Source organism: Amblyraja radiata, chromosome 16 (assembly GCF_010909765.2).
Source record: "Amblyraja radiata isolate CabotCenter1 chromosome 16, sAmbRad1.1.pri, whole genome shotgun sequence".
NCBI lineage: Eukaryota > Metazoa > Chordata > Chondrichthyes > Rajiformes > Rajidae > Amblyraja > Amblyraja radiata.
The window spans coordinates 25,519,510-25,542,999 of record NC_045971.1 but is presented as its reverse complement, the minus strand read 5'-3'; the positions used below and the strand labels follow the sequence as shown (position 1 = coordinate 25,542,999).

At 42.6% G+C, this 23,490-nt stretch overlaps 1 protein-coding gene across 1 annotated transcript in view; it reads left to right on the top strand.

The window, feature by feature from the left end:
* Positions 1 to 23,490, top strand: part of LOC116982065 (acid-sensing ion channel 2-like) — a 441,144-nt gene that overhangs the window by 262,042 nt on the left and 155,612 nt on the right. The window contains exon 2 of the mRNA XM_033035350.1: positions 21,925 to 22,075. Coding sequence (XP_032891241.1) covers positions 21,925 to 22,075 — 151 coding nt within the window. The remainder of the gene's footprint in view (positions 1 to 21,924; positions 22,076 to 23,490) is intronic.

Genomic DNA, 23,490 nt, shown 5'->3' with positions numbered 1-23,490 from the left:
GTACCCATATACAAGGATCATCGCAGATACCTAAAATTTATCTGGATGGTACAAAGCATTGCCCTATGGGCGAACTTCAGCCCAAGATTATTCACCAAAATATTGAACCCAGCCATGGCAATACTAAGAAAACAAAAACATATTGTCATGGCATATCTGGAGGATATTCTCATAGTAGGGAAAACGGTGGAATTGGCTGTGGCAGCAGTATCAGCTACAAAACTGCTCCTCGAAACTCTGGGGTTCGTCCTACATCCAGATAAATCTAAGTTGAAGCCATCCACTATCATGGACTACCTGGGCTTCACAATTAACTCAGTCCATATGACTGTTACCTTGCCAAAGGCAAAAATGGTTGAATTAGCACAATCATGCAGCAAATTAATGGTCAACGAGCGACCAACTATTCGACAAGTGGCAAGAGTAATTGGGGAAATGGTAGCAGCATTTCCGGCTACACAATTCGGACCTTTGCACTATCAAAATTTTTTTTACAGAGAGCAAAGGTACGGGCAATAAAACGACATACAGGTCACTATGATCGCGTCATGAACTTACCCACTGAAGCAATATCAGAGCTACAGTGGTGGGCAGAAAACGTTTGGCATAGTTTCAGCCCTATCTTTATCACTAACCCTACTTTAGTTATTCAAACAGATGCCAGTGCTCAAGGCTGGGGAGCGACTAACTCCATATCCAGCACAAGTGGTAGATGGACTAAACTAGAGTCATCATTACTACTTACACTGGGCATTAACTATCTAGAGATGTTGGGCGCCTTTTATGGTTTAAAAGCATATGTATCTAATATGCAGCACTTGCATGTTCGGTTACAAATTGATAAATACTACGGTGATGGCTTATATTAACCATATGGGTGGCATAAAATCATTATCATGCGACAAATTGGTCAACATGATTTGGCAATGGTATGTCGAAAGACATATTTGGCTATCAGCTACTTACCTACCAGGTAAGCTAAACACCCATGCCATGAGAAAATTAAACGCCAGGGTTGCAAGTTTGAACAGACCTTACCTGGAACTGGGATTGTCTAAACAAACCATCACCACCATGTCGGCATCCCTTCGAACATCCACCAAGAGGCAGTACTTAACCAGCATCAAAAAAGGGAGAAGTACTGCCAGGAAACATGGACAACATACGCAACAGCTACAGCCACCAACATACTGGAGTTCCTGGCCATCTACACCACGATGTAGGGATCAGCTACAGTGCCATCAACACAGCGCAGAGTGCTCTTTCTGCTTATCTCAAACCAGCGGCAGGACAACAGGCGATGGGATCCCATCCACTGGTGGTAAAACTGATGAAGGGCATTTACAATATCAAGCCCTAAGCCCAGGTATACCCATATTTGGGATATCAGTGTGGTCCTGACATATCTCAGGGAATGGCCACCAGCCAGATCCCCCGGCCTCGAGCAAGCTACACTAAAGACGCTTAGGTTGATGGCACTTGTATCCGCTCATAGGGTCCAGTCACTACACCTATTGCGACTGGACAACATGATCACAGCTCCAGACCAGATCTGTCGTTATCCAGCGACTGGTCAAACAGAGCAGACCAGGAACACCTAATCCAGTCGTGGCTTACCCACCAGAACCACGGTTATGTGCCATGACCTACCTACTATCCTACATAGACACAACCAGAATATTCGAGGGAGATGAAAAGCCTTGTGGGTCAGTCACAAAAACCTTATGGTGGGGTACGAGCCAAACCATTGCGAGATGGCTCAAGCAGGTGCTAGAAACTGCTGGGATAAACACTAACATGTACAAATTTTATTCCACCAGGGCAGCATCCATGTCGACGGCTAAAGAATGGACATGCCTATACACCACATCCTGGCTACAGCAGGATGGTGGGAAGGGAAAAGACCGTTCAGAAATTTTATAATAAGCCGTTGGCAAAACCTGGTTTATTTGCAGTAAAGATTTACGAACTGCAAATATTTAATTTAAGCCCAGGGGAGCAACTTAATTCTTTGTTGTTATTGTTTAAAAAATACCATTGTGTTTTTCTACAAATAGACTCATTGGTTCATTACGATAACACTTCCTCCCTCAAGAACTTCGGCAGTGAGTGAAATGAAACTGTTACACGGTTTGAAATCACAGAGCTTTGAAATCTTCACGTAGTCACTCACGTGACTCCGAAGTAAAATGGTAAGATTAAACGAGAACTTACCAGTTTGAAGTTTGATCTGTATTTTATGAGGAGTTACGATGAGGGATTACGTGCCCTCCGCTCCCACCCTCATTATATGGATCAAACTAATAAATTGATGTCTCCTTATCTTTACTATGTTTACTTCAAAATAACTGTCTATCTGTGATTCCACACCGCTGCTTGGAAGTATGCCGCGCCTGCGCACTGAGCGGGTTCTTCACGTAATCCCTCATCATAACTCCTCATAAAATACAGATCAAACTTCAAACTGGTAAGTTCTCGTTTAATCTTACTATTTTAAGCAATACCCCACCCTTACCATTAAGTAATAAGCACCCATTTCTCCTCTATCCCACCCCACTTCCATCTATATCCCTTCTATGACTTTCCATTGACTTTCCATTTCACTCCTCTTCTATCCTTATCTGAAACCCCTTTGTCTCCTTTTCATCTCTAGCTTTAGTTTAGTTTGCAGATACAGTGCGGAAGCAGGCCCTTCGGCCCACCGAGTCTGCAATTCCTGCACATTAACACAAGCCTACACACTCTAGGGACAATTTAGACTTATACCAAGTATACAAACCCAAACCAATTAATCTACAAACCTGTATGAGTGTGGGTGGAAATCGAAGATCTCGGAGAAAACCCACGTGATCACGGGGAGAACATACTAACACTGTCCAGACAACACCCATAGTCGGAATTGAACACGGGTACTCTGGCGCTGCAAGTGCTATGAGGCAGTAACTCTACTGCTGTGCCACCATGCCGCCCTTTGTCACTTACTCCACCCATCTGTAAATCAAACCACCCTCGCCTGTATCCACATATCACTTGTCAGCTATTGTTCCGGCCCCATCTCTCCTTTCTAGCTTTCTCCTCCCTACGATAATCAGTCTTGAGAGGGTCCCGACACAAAACTAGACCTAACCATTCCCTCCGCAAATGCAACCTGACCCGCTGAGTTCCCACTCAAAATCCCATTAAATATCCCAGGGATAGGACAGGTTTGGAGGAATATGGGCCAAATGCGGGCAGGTGGGACTAGTAGGACATGTTGGCCTGTGTGGGCAATTTGGGCCGAAGGGCCTGTTTCCACACTGTATGACTCTGTGGCTGTGAGACAGTGAATGCTAATTCACTATTTACTCATGCACATTCCCTTTTAACATTCTGCCAGTGATATCTGACAACAAAATGTATATGGTCAGACAATTTCTATTCCTTTCTTCACAGGAAAATGACTTTTGTGCTGACTCATATGATTGAGGAACAGTTGCTTATTCCAAATGGATATTCCTTATAATTTACTTCCGTTGGAAACATTCCAGTCCCGGCATGTTGGTTATTGACAGTATTTATATAAATTTAATTGTGAAAAGCAGTGGATGAGACAAGCTGTAGACAGAGATACGTATTCTATTTAGACTTTTTCTTTTTCTTTTGTAAATGGCACCAAATTCTGGCGACGGGTGCAAGTATTTCACTGAGCAGTGCATAAGTGACAATAAAGAACCAATGAACCATTATAATTCTTGGGTACACAAAAATGCTGGAGAAACTCAACGGGTGCAGCAGCATCTATGGAGCGAAGGAAATAGGCAACGTTTTGGGCCGAAACCCTTCTTCCCGAAACGTTGCCTATTTCCTTCGCTCCATAGATGCTGCTGCACCCGCTGCGTTTCTCTAGCATTTTTGTGTACCTCAAGTTCAAGTGAGTTTATTGTCATGTGTCCCTGTATAGGACAATGAAATTCTTGCTTTGCTTAAGCACACAGAAAATGGTGCCAGCGCAATAACCTGGCCCTCAACACCAGCAAAACCAAGGAACTGATTGTGGACTTGGGAAGGAGTAGGAGGGGGACCCACAGCCCCATTTATATCAAATGGTTGAAAGGGCATTTTCCAGCATCTGCGATTTTCCATTCGATTTTCCAGCATCTGCAGTTCCTTCTTAAACATTATAATTCTTGGATTTGACGTTAGTTCACAGCCACATCCCAATGCTAACCCAAAGCCAAAAGCTAGCGTGCGGATTTTCAGAGACGTTCTCCCTGCATTGCTCGTTAAGTGGTCCACTACCGTCCATTACTGCGGACCACTTAATGGCCAATGGAGGGAGAACGTGTCTGAAAATCCGCTTCCTGACCTTTAGCTGATTGCAGCACATGAGAATGCACTGTAGAAAGCATTTTATCAGGATGCATCCCAGCTTGGTTTGGGAACAGCTCCAGCCAGGACCGTAAGAAATTGCAGCCAATTGTGGCCATCACACAAACCAACCTATCTTCTATTGATTCCATTTATACTTCATGCTGCCTCGGCAAGGCCAGCAGCATAATCAAGGACGAGTCCCACCCTGGCCACTCCTTCTTCTCCCCTCTCCCATCAGGCAAAATGTATAGAAATGTGAAAACGCACACCACCAGATTCAGGGACTTTCTTCCCAGCGGTTATCAGGCAACTGAGTCATCCTATTACAACCAGAGAGCAGTGCTGAACTACTATCTACCTTTGATGTCCTTCGGACAAACCTTGACCAGACTTTGCTGGCTTTACCTTGCACTAAATGTTTTTCCCTTATCATGTATCTATGCACTGTAAATGGATTGATTGTGACCATGTATTGTCCTTCTGCTGACTGGTTAGCACCCAACAAAAAGCTTTTCACAGTACCTCGATTCACATGACATTAAACTAAACTGAAACTGAACTGAATAAACTAAACTGAAAGCACATCAACACCTCCACATCCTTAGAAGGCTTGGGAAGTTCATTATATCCCCAACAACCCTCACCAACTTCAAATGGCAGATTGCAATGTTCAAGAAGGCAGTCACCACCACTGTTCAAGGACAATTATGGGTGTGCAATAAATCCAGCTTTACCAATTATAAAATATATGTGAAAAGATTGAAACTATCATTTGCATCATCCTATGTTTTATTCATCGTTTTTTATCATTTGACTGAACCATGCATTTTCAAAACTGAGAAGGAGACCCTCTAGTGATTTTATTTGAGTTGAACATTTTCCAGGCCAATTCAAAACTAATGTCTCCCCATGGGCTTATATTTGCCTCTGTTTCAAAAGCTGTATCCAAATCTCTTAAAAACTCCACTGAGTGCTGCCTTAACCTTCTTAGTCAGACAATAGGCTCCATTTTCTAGCACCAGACGGAGTGTGTGTGATTCCACTCTGCATGTATGTGGGTGTTTGTAGGTTATTTTGTTTCAATCTCTGAGAAGATGAATGTTTAAAATAATTAGTTGGAAAACTACAGAGCAGACCTGGGGTCTGCTGATGTTCGCTTCATTCGGGTTCTTGTTTCATAGTCCCCAGACCTCGACTTAGTACTTGACACTTTTAAACACTGATCAATATTTTGTTATTGAAAAGGTGGCTTGTTAAAATAAAAACAGAGACGGCTGATGGTTGAACAGAATATGGTGGAAATAGAAACAGAAAATGTTGGAAATATATAACAACACTAACAGTATATGGGGAGAGGGATACAGATTTAACATTTCAGCAGACCTATGTATTTCCATCATTTTGATTTTAGATTTCCATGCACATAGTTTTTTGTTTTTTTTAAATTGTGGCTTTCCAGGCACATCATGAAAACGAAAGCAAATTGCTACAATATAGGGTGTCGGGTATTGGTATAGTGTAGTGTGACACAGTGGTAGAGTTGCTGCCTTGCAGCGCCAGAGATCGGGTTCGATCCTGACTATGGGTGCTGTCTGTACCGAGTTTGTACGTTCTCTCTGTGACCACGTGGGTTTTCACCGGGTGCTCCAGTCTCCTCCCACATTCCAAAGACGTGCAGGTTTGTAGGTTAATTGGATTCTGTAAATCTCCAGTGTGTAGGATTGAATTAGTGTGAATGGGTGGGTGATGGTTGGTCGGCATGGACTTGGTGGGGCATAGAACCTGTTTCCATACTCCATGGGCATATGAGGTCACCTCCATGGACAAGTGGGAACTAAACATCTATGGTCCAAACTGCCATTGGTGCTCAGCAACTCCCCCCAGCCCCCCCCCCCCCCCCCCCCCCCTCCCCCACCCCACCCCAACACTGCTAACTCAAGGATGTATTTAGATACCCATTCCTTCTCTCCAGAGATGCTGCCTGTCCCACTGAGTTACTCCAGCATTTTGTGTCTATCTTTAGTTTAAACCAGCATCTGCAGTTCCTTCCTACTCCCCTCGTGTACTACTGTGCCACTCTTGAGTAGACACATTTCTTGATCTACCACTTAAAATCCACAAGAGAACTGAATGATCCATTAAATATCAGGAGTGAGTGGACAGAAAGCCTCAACTCATATTGGTGGAAAGAATGTCTAAGTGCTGGATTGCCTTTTTCCTTTTATCTTGTTTACTCACTGGTTTAACATTTTTTTTTGCCTCCTTGCATGTTGTTACAATTCCTACCTCATTCTTTGATTAGTCATAATTATTTGAGTTTGAACCAATTTCTGCCATTCATATTAGTTTACATCCTAAGAAAGAGAATGCGAGATTGTTTTCTCACTGGTCCAATCTCATTCCTGCAGCTCACACAGTTGACAATTCAGCTGCATTTTTAGATAAATAGATAGATAGATAGATCCTTTAATAATCCTTTACAGGAAATTACAGTGCCACAACAGCTTCAAGACAGACATAACACCACACATTTCCTCAGATAGCTTTCATACTTAATAAGTTAAAATACAATGAATGAATACTAAAAAAGTGCTAAGTTATTTTTGTGCATTGTAAAACCTTATAGCAGCTGGTATACAAGACTTCCTATATCTCTCAGTTTTGCACATTGGTGCAATCAGTCTCTGACTGAAGGTGCTGCTCTTGATCACCTTCAGGGCGTGGAGTGGGTGAGTGGGGTTGGTCATTATTGAACCCAGTTTGTTCAGAGTTCTGGCCTCTGCCACCTGCTGGACCGTTAGTTGCTCAGCCCCGACTACTGAGCCGGCCTTCCTGATCAGCTTGTCCAGTCTGTTTTTGTCCGCTATGCGGGCGCCTTCGCCCCAACAGGCCACAGCAAAAAACAGAGCACTGGCCACCACTGAATGGTAGACACTGCACAGCAGGGGTTGGCAGATGTTGAATGACCTTAGCCTCCTTAAGAAATAGTCGACTTTGTCCCTTCCTGTACACTGCCTCCATATGACTCTTCCAGTCCAGCTCACTGTCAAGCTGCACACCAAGGTACCTGTGGTTGGCGACCACCTCCACCTCAGTGCCCCTGATGGTGATTGGTGTTGGTTGAGTCCTCCTCCTCCCCCTCCAGAAATCCACAACTATCTCCTTCGTTTTTGTGGTGTTGAGATGGAGGTTATTGTGTGCACTCCACTCCACATTTTGTTTCTCCTTTCCAAGTTGTTCAGTTACCTCAAAGAAGAAGCTCTGTAATATGATTGCACAATATTTTCTACTAATTTATGTCCTCTGATGCTGCTAGATTGAGTCATTTTCTGCATACATCTTTAGTTTAGTATAGTTTAATGTAGCATGGAGGCAGGCCCTGTGGCCCACCGATTTCATGCCGATCAGCGATTGCCCGTACACTAGTTCTATCCCACCCACTAGGGACAATTTACAGAAGCCAATTGACCTATAAACCTGTACGTCTTTAGAATATGGGAGGAAACCCCGTGCAATCACTGGGAAAACTTGCAAACTCCATACAGATAGCACCCATCTTAGAATCGAACCCGGGTCTCTGCCTCTGTAAATTATCAACTCTACCACTGTGCCATTCTGCCGCCTAAAATGTTTTGCTGTTTATTTAATGCAGCTTACAACCCAGCAATAAATGAATATTGATTTCTCTAATTTCAATTAAACTGGACCACCATGAGGGGGGGGAGGAGGAAGAACAATGGAGGACCCTGCGTGGGGGGACCACCATTGGGGGGGGGGGGGGGGGGGGTGGGAGGAGGGGGGAGAACAAAGGAGGAGCCGGCGGGGGCACTTTGTAACTTTGTCCTCGTCGTTTACGTGGCGACTATTTGCATTCCTTGGGTATTCAAGCAAAGAATTTTCCTGTGCCTTGTCACATGTGACAATAAAGTATTCCATTCCATTCCAGTAGATGAATTAAGGACCAGAGGACATAGGTTTAAGGTGAAGGGGAAAGATTTAATAGGAACCTGAGGGGTAACATTTTTACACAAATGGTGGTGGGTGTATGGAACAAGCTGCCAGAGGAGGTGGTTGAGGCTGGGATTATCCCAAATTTTAAAAAACAGTTAGAAAAATTGCATGGATTGGACATGTTTGGAGGGATATGGACCAAACGCAGGCAGGTAGGAGTAGTGCTCCCTCTTCACACTGTGTTTTTGATTTTCTGTTTTTGGATTGAATCCTGTTTTTAATTTGTGTCTCTGTGATGTCTTTATTGTTATATTCCGATTATATGTTATTCCGATATACTATGTAAGGTGTCCTTGAGATGTTTGAAAGGCGCCCATTAAATAAAATTTATTATTATTATTATTAGTGTAGCTGGGACATGTGGGCAAGTTGGGCCGAAGGGTCTGTTTCCACACTGTATCTCTCTATGCGTCTATGATCGCATGTTGGGAAATTAAGATTGGAGCAATATAGGAGATGAAAAACGTGTAACAATAATGCGGCTACACTGTTCAATGGTGCATCTGTAATTTCAGTGGATTCTGGGATTTGAATGATATATATTGTGCCTGTCTTGAATAATTTAAAACTACCAACCAAGCCTTAACTGCCTTGAAATTACTTGAGGATTATCACCTATTTAGTTGATGGTGTGGTATCCGCTTTGTTCTGGTATAATTCTTCTGTTGACAGCCACAGACGCTGACATTGATAGCAGGCATTTTGTCCTCCTCTGATGCAAAGCAGCGTTCCTACCAGGAGATTAACTATTTGTAATTCCTCACCGGCAATCCCGGATTTATTGCCTGTCCATGAGGATCTCGGACGGTGACAGAGCTACTGACTTCCACCACCACCCACCATTCCTTGGGTGAAGGTCGTCACACAACAGGGCATAGAGCTGCTGCATTACAGCACCAGAGAACCGGGTTTAATCCTGACTATGGGTGCTTGTCTATACGGAGTTTGTACGTTCTCCCCTGTGTGGGTTTTCTCCGAGATCTTCGGTTTCCTGCCACACTCCAAAAACATGCATGTTTGTAGGTTAATTGGCTTGGTATAAAATGTAAAATTGTCCCTGGTGTGTGTAGGATAGTGTTAATGTGTGGGGTTCGCTAGTCAGTGCGGAGTCAGTGGGCCGAAGGGCCTGTTTCCGTGCTTTATCTCTAAACTAAACTAAACAACTGTGTCCCTAGTGAGAAAATTATAATTATTTTCAAAATCAGGACCGTGTGGGAGTTTGCAAGAACTTTTCAAATGGTAATGTTACCAAATGTTTAGTTTTTATTGTCATGTGTACCAAGTTACAGTGACAAGCTTTTTTTGTTGTGTGCTCTCTAGTCAGTGAAAAGACTATATATGATTACAATCAGCCATCCACGGAATACAGAAACAGGATAAAGGGAAATATGTTTAGTGCAAGATAAAGTCCAGTAAAGTTTGATGAAAGATAGTTCGAAGGTCCGCGATGAAGTAGATGGCAATTCAGGGCTGTTCTCTAGTTGTTGATAGGATGGTTCAGTTACAGTGTACAGATACATGAGTCCGATCAAAGATAGGCTGAGGGTCTCCATTGAGGTAGATATTAACTCAGGACTGCTCTTTTGTTGTTGATAGGATGGTTCAGTTACCTTATAACGGCTGGGAAGAAATTGTCCCTGAAATTAGAGGTGTGCATTTTCACACTTCTATATCTCTTGCCTGATCGAAGAGGGGAGAAGATGGAGAGACTGGTCCATGATTATGCTGGTGACCTTGCCGAGTCTGCATGATGTGTAAATGGAGTCAAGGGAAAGGAGGTTGTTCTTTGTGTTCCTGAAATATATCATGTCTTGCGAGCACTTTGAATCCATCAGGAAGTAATTTGCAGCACTGTTTATTGTGTGTGTTTACCATAATGAAATTACTCGTACAGTGAGGTGCGTGTATGATAAAACAGGCTGAGGCCTAGCTAAATCTTAAAACAGAAATTAAATCGAAAGGGAGGTGAAGAGATTGCTGCCGTCGGGATGGGCTGAGAAATAGGGGAAGCAAAGAAAATTAATGTCAGTTTTTCAACCATTATACAGTATGGTTTCATTCATAAATAAGTACTACACAAGGGGATTTGCAGCTGCTAATGTTGGAATAATTGAAAATATTACTTGGAGATGTGTGCGGAGGGTGGTGGGGGCAGAAGTGCTGCCAGGGCAGGTGATGGAGGCAGATATGATGGTGATGTTTAAGAGCCTTTTAGATAGGCATATGGAAGTGCAGGGAATAGATGGACATTGATTATGTACAGGCAGATGAGATCAGTTTAAATTTGCATCATTTTTGGCACAAACACTGTGGGGCTGAAGGCCCACCGTGAAACCAGTCACTGGAAATGTGGCCACGATAAAACCTGTCCACGGTGAAATGAAGATAATAGAAGCTGCAGATGCAAGAATCTGGAACATCAAACAATCTGCTGAAGAAACTTGAAATTGCAGATTCGGCGCTTTCAAAGCAATGGCCGGCAGTTTGTATTGAAACCCTGGTTCATAACAGAGAATGAAGTGGGGAGATAGCCAGTATAAAGAGGAGCGTATAACGTGGTGTGTCAGAAATGCTGAGGCTCAATAAGGTGCAGGTTAGGCCGCATTTGGAGCATTGTGAGCAATGTTGGACCCCATATCAGAGGAAGGATGTGCAGACTCTGGAGAAGGTCTAGAGGAGGTTTACAAGAATGATCCCAGGAATGATTGGGTCAACATATGATGAGCGTTTGATGGCACTGGGCCAGTACTCGCTGGAGTTCAGAAAGATGAGGGGACACGTCATTGAAACTTACCGAAATAGTGAAAGGCTTGGATGGAGTGGATGTGGAGAGGATGTTTCCACTCGTGGGAGAGTCGAGGACCAGAGGTCATAGCCTCAGAATTAAAGGATGTTCCTTTAGGAAGGAGATGCGGTGGAATTTCTTTAATCAGAGGGTGGTGTATGTGTGGAATTCATTGTCACAGAAGGCTGTGGAGGCCAAGTCTAATGGATATTTTTAAGGTAGAGATAGATAGATTCTTGATTAGTATAGGTATCAGGGGTTATGAAGAAAAGGCAGGAAAATGGGGTTAGGAGGGAGAGATAGATCAGCCATGATTGAATGGGGGCGTAGACTTGATGGGCCAAATGGTCTAATTCTGTTCCTATCACATGACCTCATGAAGTGAGAGGTAAGAGGTGGATGAGGAGGCATAAAGATGCTGTGCATATGTAACCTGCTAGTGCCCCCATAGAAGATGACCACGATAGAGCAGAACCGCCTTACAAGCTGCCCACTACATGTTTAGGCTGCCTGCATTAGAACCTGTCCACTACAATACTGGCACCGTAATAAAAACAACCTACTTTAAAAGCTTTCCACCTCAGATTCAGCTTATTTTAGAACTTTGATTCCATATGATCCTGCCCTTTACTGACCAAGCCCACTCTAGAACCTGCCTGCTCTTGCAATGAGTCACTACAGAGCATGCCCACTGTAGAAAGGGGCCAGGATAGAATCTGCCCACTATAGACTCTGCTCCCTACACATCTTCCTCTCTTAGAACCTGCCGGCTTTGGAGCCCACCCACAATGGAATCACTTATGATTGAACCCATTCTCAAAGCAACCTGCTCACTGTTGAATCACCCATTATAACACGGCGGCACAGTGGTGCAACGGTAGAGTTGCTGCCTTATAGCACTGGAGACCCGGGTTCGATCCTGGCTATGGGTACTCTCTGTACGGAGTTTGTACATTCTCCCTGTGACCTGCGTAGGTTTTCTCCGAGAACTTCAGTTTCCTCACACATTCCAAAGACATACAGGTTTGTAAGTTAGTTGGTTTGATATATACATTAAAATAGTCCCTAGTGTAGGATAGTAATCATGTGTGGGGATCGCTGGTCGGTGCGGACTTGGTGGGCCGATGGGCCTGGTTCTGCGCAGTATCTCTAAATTAAACACTGCTCACTACAAATCCTGCCCATTTTATATCGTTCCCACTATAAGATCTGCATGGGATTGATTTTATTCACAATAGAACCAGCTCATTAAATAAATAGCTCATTACTGTACTGGAAACCTAAAATAAAATTCAAACTGCTGAAATGGCTCAGCCAGATGGGCCGCGTAAATGCAGAGCGAAACAAATAATGGTTCATTTCACCGACCCTTGATGAGAACATGAGCAACTTCATACCCAACATTCCTGGCCCGAGAAAGTGTCCAGCATGAATTCAACTTTCCTAATGGTTGAATCTCCACTGTGTCAAACCTTCCCACTGCAGCAATGGCTCAGTGTAAATCCTGGCTATATTAGAGTCGTGGTCATAGGGTCATACTTGGAAACAGACTCTTCGGCCCAACTTGCCCACACCGACCAACATGCCCCATCTGCACTAGTCCCACCTGCCTGCCTCTGGCCCATATCCTTCTAAACCTACCCTATCCATGTACCTGTCTAAATGTTTCTTAGATATGGTTTAATGATTCAATAGTTTATTTGTTGTAATGTGTACAGTTTTTTGCATATAGCTCAGCAAGTACATGAGGTCAATCACCCCAGTCAGTACAGTATCCACAGAACAGCCCACTGTATACAAAAAAACGAGTCCATAAGCAATAGGCGCCATTTTACAGTCCGAGCTGAAGCTGGACACAAAGCCCGTTGCCTCCATTCAGGTCATCCCGCGATCCAATGTCCCTCTCCCTGTCTGGCTCTCTTCAGCCCTTTTTCTCCAGCGGGTGTGCCATGAGGGCGTGAAAGGCATGACCCCCCCCCCCCCCCGGTTCATCTCACCGAGTCCTTTGTCCAAGCAATAATGTCATAAGTGATAGGAGCAGAATTAGGCCAATCGGCCCATCGAGTCTACTCCGCCATTCAATCATGGCTGATCTATCTCTCTGTCCTAACCGCATACTCCTGCCTTCTCCCCATAATCCCTGGCACCCGCCCAGCATCCGCCCCGTCCCCTTCTCCCTCCCCTCCACCCCCTTCTCCGATTCCCGGTCCACAGGGTGAGCAGGGGCTGGGCTCAGCGGCCTTCCCTCTCCAAGCGAACCGGGCCTGCATTTGGGATACAGCCGCAGCTCACCAGCATGCCAGGCACATAGTCCGTGCTTCTGATTAAAACTGCTCATTTATTTCACAGAATGAAAATCATATTGGTTTAATATAAAGAGTAGTGCAGTCAGATGCCCGCAAGAGTAAGGCAAACATTTGCCCCATATAATTGGCACCATATTTTATATTAAATAGAAATTAACATTGCACCATATGCTGTGTAAAGAGGGGAAATCTTGTAGCATTTCAGATAGAAATTTATCCTACTTCATTATTAAGTTGTGAAGTAATTTAGTTGAATTAACAAACTAAATGAAGAATATTAAGATTTTTGGTGGATATTTTATATTGGTATGGAACTGTTATTCATTTATTTGCATTACATTAGACAATAGGTGCAGGAGTAGGCCATTCGGCCCTTCGAGCCAGATGGCTGATCATCCACAATCAGTACCCCGTTCCTGCCTGCTCCCCATATCCCTTGACTCCGCTATCTTTAAGAGCTCTATCTAACTCTCTGGAAAGCATCTAGAGAACCGGCCTCCATCGCCCTCTGAGGCAGAGAATTCTACAGACGCATAACTCTCTGTGTGAAAAAGTATTTCCTCATCTCCGTTCTAAATGGCTTACCCCTTATTCTTAAACTGTGGCCCCTGGTTCTGGACTCACCCGACATCGGGAACATGTTTCCTGGCTCTATCGTGTCCAAACCCTTAAAAATCTTATATGTTTCAAAAAGATCTCCTCTCATCCTTCTAAATTCCAGAGAATACAAGCCAAGCCGCTCCATTCTATCAACATATGACAGTCCCGCGATCCCGGGAATTAACCTTGTGAACCCACGCTGCGCTCCCTCAATAGTAAGAATTACTCATGGCCTTACTGTTAATATAATAAATCTATAATGTAAATCTAAAATGATTTGGAAAATTTATTTAAGAAAATAAAATTTAATTAAGCTCATATTTTTGAGGTTTTATTCTATTCATGTTCTTTCTTTAATCTATTTTCAGGGCCCTATTTTAAGTAGGTTCTTCCATAGTTCAGGAATGGACTTTTCTTTTTTACAACATTAATTTTTTACAACATTAATTTTCCCTGACCCCTAAATATACCGGTAAAACAAAGTATTATTTTCCTTACAAGTGGTACTTTTCTATCTCATTATCCAGAAAATAATGGTGAAAATATATATTTAGTTTCAACTTTAAGTAAATGTATTCACAGCTCCAAACATAACCCTTGGCAGAATAGCTTGTTATTAAATTAACTGTAGAGATATTGATTTTTAAATATTATTTGAGAAAAATGCGTTAGTCCTGAGGTTAATGCTTACTATGCAAAACAACACCTCGTCTCAATATAGCTTCAGGGAGTTTGTTTCTGATTGCTTACAATAAACGTGTGCTAGCACTGCCTTTGCCTGCACATTACACTCGTTTGACTGCAGTGAAGTTAACATTGGGAAGAGATTACACCGAGTGCCATACCTAACGCGAGCACAGGAAAACCATGCCACGATGTAAAGAAAAAAATCAAAGTTTCATTTCTTTTTCTACAGCCATCAATTTTCAGATGAGATCAGGGAATGTGTCGATGTGAATTGGCATTGCTATATTTCTTTCTCTAACTGTATCAGTAAGATGAGGGAAATCTCGTAATTGCCACAAAAACACATCTCAGATTTGACCTGGAATCAAATACAAATCTCAGATTTGACCTGGAATCTAATACTAATTTCTAAAGTTAAGAGGATCTACAGAAATTCTTTATTAAAACTGACTTTGTTTGCGAGGGGCTGACTTATTGTAGGAGTTCCTCGAACATCCACTAGAAATTAACTATACATTCATGGGAAATGGAAAGGATTGCTACCACTGTCCTTTGCACATTTTCTGAGGATCTTCTCAAAGATCAAATCTTCTAGTCAGAAAACCAGAGCAGAAATAAATGGTGAGGGTTTGCGATCATAAACTATACAAAGAGGGAGAATGATTTTTACTGAAAGGCACTGTATATGTCACTGGATTCACCAAGGCATAGAAGGCTATGGACCCGAAGGGAGTAAAAGATAAACCCAATGGGTGACTTGGACATAGTAGGCTAAAGGTCATCCTTCTGCAATATATGAGTCCATAACAGTGGGAGAGTCTAGGACCAGAGACCATAGCCACAGAATAAAAGGGCATACCTCTAGAAAGGAGATGAGGAGGACATTTTAGGTGGTGAATCTATTAATTAATTGCCACAGAAGGCTGTGGAGGCCTAGTCAAATGATATTTTTAAGGTGGAGATTGACAAGAGTCTTGATTAGTACAGGTTCAGGGGTTATGGGGAGAAGGCAAGACAATAGGGTTGAGAGGGGAAGAAAAATCAGCCATGATGGAATGGTGGAGTAGACTTGATGTGCCAAATGGCCTCATTGTGCTCCTATCACTTGTGAACTTAGGACTCCTTGATGATACAGATACGTTCCACTAAGTAACCTCCCTCAACAATAAAATGAAACTGAGAATCTGGAAAATAGAAAGCAAAATCATTTATACAAACCAGTTATATTTGTTAGTATTGATCAATAATGCAGACTAACACTCATTTTGATTCTATTGTTACATTAATTTTCACATGCCTGTTACTAAACAACTGATGGGTAAAGTGGGTTTTGTGCCTGCATGTTAGATCTCAAAACAAATTGTTTTATATATACATGGGCGGCATGGTGGCGCAGGGGTAGAGTTGCTGCCTTACTGCGCCAGAGACCCGGTTTCGATCCAAACTCCAGGTGCTGTCTGTATAGAATTTGTGCGTTCTCCCTGTGACCTCATGTGTTTGCTCTGTGTCCTCCTGTTTCCTCCCACATTCCAAAGACGTACAGGTTTGTAGGTTAATTGGCTTTAGTAAAAATTGTAAATTGTCCCTAGTGTGTTGGATATTGCTAGAGTACAAGGATCGCTGGTCAGCATGGACTCGGTGGACGCTGCATCTCCTAACTAAACTAAACAAAATTTGGGAATGTGACAGCTTTCTCCCTGTGAGCACAAGGATGTCATTGACAAACTTAAAGATTGAATTGGCGTTGTGCCTGGCCACATCGCCATGTGTTTATGGGAGTTGAGCAGGGGACTGAGTATACAGCCCTGAGGGGCAGCAGTGCTGATGGTCAGGGGGTGGAACTGTTATGACCCATTCTAACCGACTGAGGTCTGTCGGTCTGGAAGTTCAGAGGCCAGTTGCAGATGGAGGTCCCCGGGCCAAGGCCTGTAGGTTTAGGAATGAGCTTACTGAACATTATGGTGTTGAAAGCTGAGCTGAAATCAATAAATAGCATCCTGACATTGTTATTTATTGTGCGAGCATAAACAGTTTGCAAGACGTTTAACTGCAGGGCCTCGACAACTGTCTTTAAGTAATGGTGATGAATGAATACTTTACAAGGATTAGCAGAGGACAGTGATCCATTGCAGGAACTCTGACTGCTCTTTGTCATCTCTCTGTGAGGCCACTGATGTCTATGTCAGTACCCTAGTTGAACTGTGATGAGTTATTGAGCTCAGTCTACCAGTTCTGTGGTTCTGTGTGGACTTTGTCACTAAACTTGTCAACCCATTAACCCAAAGACATTGGGATTAATGCTCATTCCTGATACATTTAGATCGGTGCCCATATCTTCTGCATTTTAAAAGAATGCAGCATAATCTAATTGAACTCCATCGAATTCTTTGGCAGCTTAAGTGCAGAGTGGCTTTTTTCTAGATCTAGCTAGAGAGACCAGAACTGGGAACAGGACAAGTTCATGACAAGTGCTTGACTGTATAAGGCTGAAGTGAGGGGAATGTTTTTAGTTTAGTTTAGAGATACAGCACAGAAACAGTCCCTTCGGCCCACTGAGTCCACACCGGCCAGTGATCCCCCAACATTGACACAATCCTACACGAGGGACAATTTATTTTTAGACCAAGCCAATTTACCTACATATCTGTACGTCTTTGGAGTGTGGAAGGAAACCGAAGATCTCGGAGAAAACCCACGCAGGTCGCGGGGAGAACGTACAAACTCATACAGACAAGCACCTGTAGTCGGGATCGAACCCGGGTCTCTGGTGCTGCAAGTGCTTTAAGGCAGCAACTCTACCACTGCGCCCACGTGCCGTGCCACCGGGCGCTTGGCATGAACTTGTTCTGGTCCCATTTCTGGTCTATCTTCTCACGTGATAGTGAACCTTTGAAATTCTTTATCTTGGAAGACTGTGGATAGTCAGCCGTTGAGTTTACTCAATTGGGGATGGATTATTGCAACAAGCAATGGGTGTAAGAGACAACTTGAAGTTGGTTCAGAAGATAAATCATGGTCACATTGAATGGCCCATCAAGCTTGAGAGAGTCTTTAGCCTATTCCTGCCTCTATCTATTAATTATATCTGAGATGTTGAAATTGCAATCCACACAGAATACGTTAATTCGGACTTTGGCCCACCGAGTCCACGCCCACCAGCAATCCCCGTACACTAACACTATCCATTACACTAAGAGACAGTTTACAATTTTATTTTACCGAAGACAATTATTCTACAAACCTGTATGTCTTTGGTGTGTGGGGAAAAAATGGAGTTCCCTGAGAAAACCCACGCAGGTCACGGGGAGAACGTATAAACTCCATACAGACAGCACCTGTAGTCAGGATCGAACCCGGCCTTCAGGCGCTGTAAGGCAGCAACTCTACCACTGCGCCACCGTGCCGCTCTTTTATAATTGAATCCATTATAATTATGTATAACATCATCAATATTTACTTGGGCACTGAGTTGCATAACAATAGTTTTTACTGTCACGGAGCACGTAAGCTCAGATCGTAATACACTCTGCTTTTCAAATCTGGCTCTGATGTTGCCATTCAGTTTGATGTACAGTATGTGATCAGTCTGACTCACAAATAGCTATGGACTGTCAAGATTTGGCATTTGGTCTTCTCAATTATCCTGCTCACGGGAACCTCTGAAAAACAGTTTCTCCACAGTTTCTGGGAATCAAAAATTACAGTAGAAATCTTCTTCTGAACAGTAAGGTACAGATCAGCCATGATCTGATTGAATTTGCTGGATAATGGAATACAACATCCTCATCATATAAACCATATAACCATATAACAATTACAGCACGGAAACAGGCCATCTCGACCCTTCTAGTCCGTGCCGAACACATAAACTCCCCTAGTCCCATATACCTGCGCTCAGACCATAACCCTCCATTCCTTTCCCATCCATATAACTATCCAATTTATTTTTAAATGATAAAAACGAACCTGCCTCCACCACCTTCACTGGAAGCTCATTCCACACAGCTACCACTCTCTGAGTAAAGAAGTTCCCCCTCATGTTACCCCTAAACTTCAGTCCCTTAATTCTCAAGTCATGTCCCCTTGTTTGAATCTTCCCTACTCTCAGTGGGAAAAGCTTTTCCACGTCAACTCTGTCTATCCCTCTCATCATTTTAAAAACCTCTATCAAGTCCCCCCTTAACCTTCTAGTCCCCCCTTAACCTTCTCATCGATGCCTAAAAATTTAGACAGGTGTCTGAGGTAATGGGGAGAAGGCAGGAGAATGGGGTTTGGATGGAAAGATAGATCAGCCATGATTCAATGGTGGATTCAGTATGGTATTGAGAACTTTGAGGTGATTCATTGGGAACACATAGACATCCTTTGAACACATAGACATCCTGCCCCACCATCACACCTGTTCCGCCCCATCTGTAGAGGAGTCTGCAGTTCCCACTTTTGTCTTATTAGCCTCCTTAGAAACCATAAAACCCGAGTGGAATTATGTCATAGATAAACACAAAATGCTGGTATAGCTTAGCGTGTTAGGCAGCAGTTCAGGAGAGAAGGAATAGGTAACGTTTCGGGTCGAGACTCTTCATCAGAATGATGTTATCCTTGATTGCAAAGGATTGCCTAAAATAGACTGTCAAGTTATTTGCTGCCAGCTGAAAATTCAACTGTTTATTCCTTGGATTGATTGGTTTTGACAATATTGAAGAGCCCAATGTGTTAGTGGCAATCTGCCCTCACAAGCAATATCATTTGACAAAGATTTATAAACTGTGTTTCTACCATTATTTTTAAAGAATAGATTGTGTCTTATCCTCTGCAAATCAAAAATTGAAAATTCAAGTCATATCAGCATCATCAAGAGAGAACCAACAGGTCAGGTCAAATTTGCTTTCATCTGACATTGAAGTTAAAGATTTAACAGATGTAGTTCTAGAACAGTGTAATCACGGTGGTGCAACGGAAGAGTTTCTGCCTTACAGCACTAGAGACCTGACTACGGGTGCTGTCTGTGCTGAGTTTGTATATTCTCCCTGTGATTGCTTGGGAACCCTGTTCTCCAAGTGCTACCGGTTTCCTCCCACACTCCAAAGACTTCCAGGCTTGTAGGTTAATTGGCTTCTGTAAATTGGAAAATTGTCCCAATGTACAGGATAGTGCTCGCGTCCGGGGGTGATCGTGGACTCGCTGAGGTGAAGGGCCTGCTTCCACGCTGTATCTCTAAATCAGGGAAAAGGTGAATTGAAGAAAGGAAAGAAGAAAATGAAAAGTTGGTTTTGGTATGGAGGGCAGGAATGAGTAAATGTCAAAAAGGGCTGAAATTGCAAGGTTGATCCTTGGAATTATTGTGTTTAATTTTGTGCCATGATTCTTATGTTCAATGGCCAACTGAGGATTTAAGTTGATATCCTCCCCATTGATGAATTGCTCAAGGTTATTCATTTGACTCCTTATAGGCACGACAATACACCCAATGGTTGGCAGCACGTAGGCATCAACAATGCTGGCAAATCTACTTTAATTCTACTCTAATTAAAATAATCCAAATTGTTCCTCTTTGCCATCAGAGCCCAGCTGATCCTTCTGATGCAAACTAGACTAGTTAGTAAACAAAACAAAAAAATATAGAAACAAGGAACTGCAGATGCTGTTTTTCAAAAAAAGGCCACAAAGTGCTGGAAAACTCAGCGGGTCAGGCAGCATCTCTGGAGAAAATGGAGAGGTGAGGTTTTGTGTCGCCAAAACGTCAATTTCAGTCTGAAGAAAGGTCCCGGCCCAAAACTGCACCTCTCCATGTTCTCCAGTTACAATGCTTGATCCGCTGAGTTGCTCCAGCACTTTGTGTCCTTTTGTTTGTACAAAAAATGTGGCAGATATCTGCAATGGGATTGAGATTTACTGTGAGCTTCACGTGCACAGGGAAAGTAATACAGGCCTGAGGGCATGGGCAGAGTTGTCATGGTGATTTTCATATTACTCTCCCACTATACAGTGAGGAACAGCAGCTCATATTTCACTTGAGCAGTTTAAATCCCAGTGGTATGAATATTGATTTCTCTCACTTCAGGTAGCCCCGGCATTCCCTCTTTCTCTATCCCTCCCCCACCCAAGTTGTACTAGCTACTAATTTTCACCCTACAAACAGCTAACAATGGCCTGTTTCCTTTATCATCGTTATATTTTTGCATATCTTTCATTCTTTGTTCTTTATCTCTCTACATCACCATCTATATCTCTCGTTTCCCTTATCCCTAACCAGTCTGAAGAAGGGTGTTGACCCGAAACGTCACCCATTCATTCTCTTCAGAGATGCTGCCTGTTCCGCTGAGTTACTCCAGTTTTTTGTGTCTATCGTAACGACATTGTTCAACAGAGAAGTCTAAGTACAATGCGGTATCTCTGAAGACACTGTGTATGGTGTCTTTGCTGAAGGGTACTTCTGTGCCTTCTGCCCTGTCATCACATTCTCAGTTCATACGTTCTAGGAGCAGAATGAGGCCATTCGACCCATCAAGTCTACACCACCGTTCAATCTTGGTTGATCTATCTTTCCCTCTCAACCCCATTCTCCTGCCTTCTCCCCATAACCCCTGACACCTATTCTATTTGATTGCAGTCATTGTGTGCTCTCCAATTGATGTGTATTGGGTGAGAAATGGCATTGCATGATGATCAGTATCGTTAGGCAAACAACTGATGCAGGAAATATCCAGTGCACTGATGAAGCCAGCAACCGGAATTGTGCGACCCAGTTTGGCAACTGGTGACATTGCCTCACAATCCCAACTCCAGTCAAAATTAATTGCGTACCATATCATTTCATCTTGAATGTTAAAATGAATATCAGTTATGAGCCAAATGCGTTACTTTTCGTCAAATGCCTGTGAATATTGTAATGGGTTGTAAGTGACATAAGATTCAATACGCAATTAATTTTGATAATAACACATTTGGCACGAATGCATACACTTTGAAGAGCTTTTATCTGTTGTGAAGGTGGAGCAGGTCAGAACATAATCATCTCAACTCTCACCGAAGTGGCTCAGATCTCACAGTTCTAAAGTAGTGGACTATGATCCTCTTGAGAAGAGCGAATTGATAAAATTGAGGTCAATATAAATGTAAAATATTGGAGAATTACCAGAAGCGTCGGCCTCTATGATTTATATTTACTTTTTATATTTCCTATAGGTTTTTACCAGATATGGAAAGTGCTACATGTTTAACTCAGGGAGTGATGACAAGCCTCTGCTGACCACTGTGCAAGGCGGTACCGGCAATGGACTAGAGATTATGTTGGACATTCAGCAAGATGACTACCTACCAGTGTGGGGTGAAGCAGGTAAGGTCATTCTCCTCCTATTAAAACCAAATCGCAAAGCCAGAACAACACAAACTGCCTAATATAATGTTTGTATTAATGTCAATATAATGCCTTAAAAAAAATCAATAATTTTGTAGCTTGCTTATCTGTACTGAAATCGTTAGCAAATATATTTTTTTAATTGTTATTGCATTACCTGGATGTGAGATATATTGTTTGTGCTCACAATCACTACTCAGAGACTAAATCGTGGAAACAAGAAATGCTTTATTTGCGAGTCTGCAGAATCGGGTGCCTCTCCAAGTTGAGACACACCGAGCAAAGGAAAAACGTCTATTTTTATACAATTCAGTATACAGCCTTTATTGATCGGACGCCTCCCCTTCTGACCCCTTCCAATCAGGGTACCGAGGTTCACAATCTTCCAACCCTCTCCTCCGTGCGTCATCAATCATTCCCTCTCCTCCCACATCATACATCGCATGTACATTTAAATTAGGTTATTTGTCATGAGGGGCGTAAAGTTAATATTCATTTAACTTATTAAGCATGCGCAGTATCTGTGCCCTAACCTAATTAATTGCCTTTGACCTAAAGAATAGCTTCTGTGTTGTCAGCTACATTCCTTACCTCATCTTGTTATTCTACAATGTTATCAACAGCTCTGAAGGTCTGACTGTTTGTTCGAATCACAAGGTTGGTGTTTCTAGTTACTCGGCCCATCACAAGGTCGGTGACTACAACCATTCGGCCCCTCACAATGGTGGTGGTTTAATCGTCTTATCCCTCACACTGGAGATGTTTTGTTTGAATTTTGTTTGAAACGCAACTGTGATTGTTCCATTTCTGAGTAATTTATACGGAGGTGCCTCAGCATTTTTCCCCTATTATTATCCATAATTCACGTCTGGAAGATGTTCGATGTTCTTAGTTTCCAGACGAGGAAAACAATCCGCTCTCTTTGTTCTTTCAGTGTAAAACTGAGATAAAATGCGGATGCAGCAAGTGTAACAATGTGATTTTTCTTGAGGTGACATTTATGTGTCTCATAAATTCAGGAACATTATGTTGCATTCTTACATTTAATCAGGTCTGTTTATAATTGCAGCGAGTGCTGATTTTTTTCCCCTTCAATAGCATTTTTTTTTTTTAATTAGCCTGGGCAACAGCACACAATAATGCCGTTCAGTTCCGGAGAAGTTGACAGTACTTCTCTTTACAAGGAGGTTCAAAATGTAATTTGATGCAGTGCTTGTGTTTAATAATAATAATAATAATAATAATAATAATAATAATAATAATAATAATAATAATAATAATAATAATAATAATAATAATAATATATTTTATTGTCATTGCACATATGTGCAACGAGATTTGGTATGCAGCTTCCATCCGATGTCATAACTTAAACAACTCATAAAATTTAGATT